The following is a 2,470-nucleotide window of genomic DNA, read 5'->3' on the forward strand; positions in this document are numbered from 1 at the left end:
CTACCTGTGTCTCTCTACCCATACCTGAGTAATTCCCAGCGCGCCGTAGAACCAGGACTGCACATTGCCCTGGTGCATCAAAAACACTGAGAAGCCGAACGCAAAAACACCCCATACAAACAGGATCATGAACACCAGAGGCAGTTGCTGTGTGAACTGGTACTCCACTGGATTAGGGAAGAGAATGCGGCGGATCATGTCGCCTTGCTCAGTCCAAGCCCCGGTCTATAAATAGTACGTATGAAAACTATATTTAGAATGATCTATAAATAAAACGTTTGCAAGCTATATTTCGAATGGCTGGGTGTATGTTATGAGGTGTGTGTGTTTGTGCAGAGGATCATGAACACCAGAGGCAGTTGTAGTGTGAACTGGTACTCCACCGCATTAGCAAAGTGAGTACGGCGGATCATGTCCATTTGCACAGTCTAAGCACCGATCTATAAATAGAACGGGTGTGAGCTATAAATAGAACGGTTGGGTTCACGTTCTGAGAAAGGTGTGTGTGTGTGTACACATAATATCATGAATGCTAGTGGCAGTTGTGTGACCAAATAGCTCAACAGAATAGTGGAATGAATACAACGCACAAGGTCTCCTTGCTCTATCTAGGCACCCATCTATAAGTAGAACGTGTCTGAGCTATAATTGGAACGTGTCTGAGCTATAAGTAGAACGTGTCTGAGCTATAATTAGAACGTGTCTGAGCAATAATTAGAACGTGTCTGAGCTATAAATATTATTGTCGTATTTACGTTGAGGTGTGTGTGCTTGTGTATATAGATTCATGAGCAACAGAAGCACTTGGCGTGTGAATCGGCACTCCGCAGTGAACAGTATACGACACTCCATCAATTTACGACACAAATATATTTGCAACACACAAAACAATAATTGATATGGTTATAAGCTTCCGCATAGTGATTTTATAGGTGACTACACATGCACAACGATACTCCGTCAATTAACGACAAAGACAGACACCAGTAAACTTGCAATGTAAAACACCCCGATTTGGTACAGGCTGCCAATGTGTTCCAAATTCCACATACTTCCATGGCCAGCATAAGCACTCGTTCTCCTACTGCGCTGGGATGAATAGCCCTGGGTTAGGAAAAGTTATTTCGCTTCAATATATCAATTTGCGACATGATCGCGGTTTGCGACACCGTACATGATGAACACACCTCGCAACGTTTTCTATAACGCCTCCGGCTTATGTGTCGAATGAGGCCAAAGATATACTCTGAACAAAATACATCCTAAAATATATATACAGAATATATTCCAAAAATACGTTCGGAATAAGTTCTAGAAATATATTCGAAAAATATTGCACTATTTAGGAGGCTAGGAATATATATTTTGAAAAATATATTCTAAGATTGAATGTATATTCTGAAAAACAAACTCGCCACTTTCTCGTGATGCTTAGCTGGGACCAGAAATAAAAGCCGAAATTTTGGCCTTATACCATTAATACAGAACAAAAAATCAGAATTTTGACCCGAAACTCTCGTTTAATTCTCAGATGTTGCCGACTTTCTCGTGACTGATTTAGAAACCACATCTAAGAACCGACCAGTGACCTTGTGAACGCTGCTACCAAATATGGGACACTTTAACGGCCATACGAAACCACCTCGATATATTCTGTGGTGTTTTCGGAACCTGAAATGGCACCCATTATTGCGATTGTGGGTTCTGTTATATATGGGTGTATATGCTATTTACGAAAACCATACATCCACCTACAGGTCAGGATACTATTATATATATGAGTGTATATGCAATTTACGACAACCGCAGATACGCCTACAGGCCAGGACAATGTTTATCCGACTAACAAGCACACATAAAAATCAAACACCGAAATTGTGGGCTCTGATATTTGTGTGTATAGGATTTTTTTGTCTGCCATATCTACACTTAAAGAAACCTCCCTTCAATGGTGCTAAGCCAGGACAGTACAAGTACAGTGCTTGCTTGTGCGACCAGGAGTGGCCCTGTACTCGTGTTGTGATGCTAAACCCTAGACCCTAAAACATATACAAATACTTATACTCACCTAATCTGTGATCCCGCCAGTATAGTGTACTTGCGACTCACCCCTCTCTTGACATAGAGATCGTGGTTGTCTATGAGTTGTGTCTTGTGCAGTGGCATTGACTCTCCTGTCAGTGAGCTCTCGTCCACCACCGCTTCTCCATTGACCAGAACCGCGTCACAACAGGCCTCCATACCTACCTATATATGGAAAAGGTATATGTATGTGATGTATGTATATGAGGTATGTATTACCCAGGGAAAACTAGATGTGAGGGTTTATGTGTAGCTATATGGCTAAATGTACATATAGCTATATATATATATATATGTGTGTGTGTGTATATATATATATATGTGTGTGTGTGTGTATGTGTGTGTGTGTGTGTGTGTGTCGTTGTGTAGTGTGTGTGTGTGTGTGTGT

General features: G+C 41.3%; 1 protein-coding gene across 1 annotated transcript in view; it reads right to left on the minus strand.

Annotated features, from left to right (window-relative positions):
• The window catches only part of SARC_13256 (hypothetical protein), a gene marked incomplete at both ends in the record, with an annotated part of 3,798 nt that extends 1,557 nt beyond the window's left edge, over nucleotides 1-2,241 (minus strand). The window contains 3 exons of the mRNA XM_014292614.1: nucleotides 25-225; nucleotides 1,053-1,104; nucleotides 2,069-2,241. Of these exons, the coding sequence (XP_014148089.1) occupies nucleotides 25-225; nucleotides 1,053-1,104; nucleotides 2,069-2,241 (426 nt within the window). The remainder of the gene's footprint in view (nucleotides 1-24; nucleotides 226-1,052; nucleotides 1,105-2,068) is intronic.
• Nucleotides 2,242-2,470: the final 229 nt, after the last annotated feature.

Source organism: Sphaeroforma arctica (genome assembly GCF_001186125.1).
Source record: "Sphaeroforma arctica JP610 unplaced genomic scaffold supercont1.3072, whole genome shotgun sequence".
NCBI lineage: Eukaryota > Ichthyosporea > Ichthyophonida > Sphaeroforma > Sphaeroforma arctica.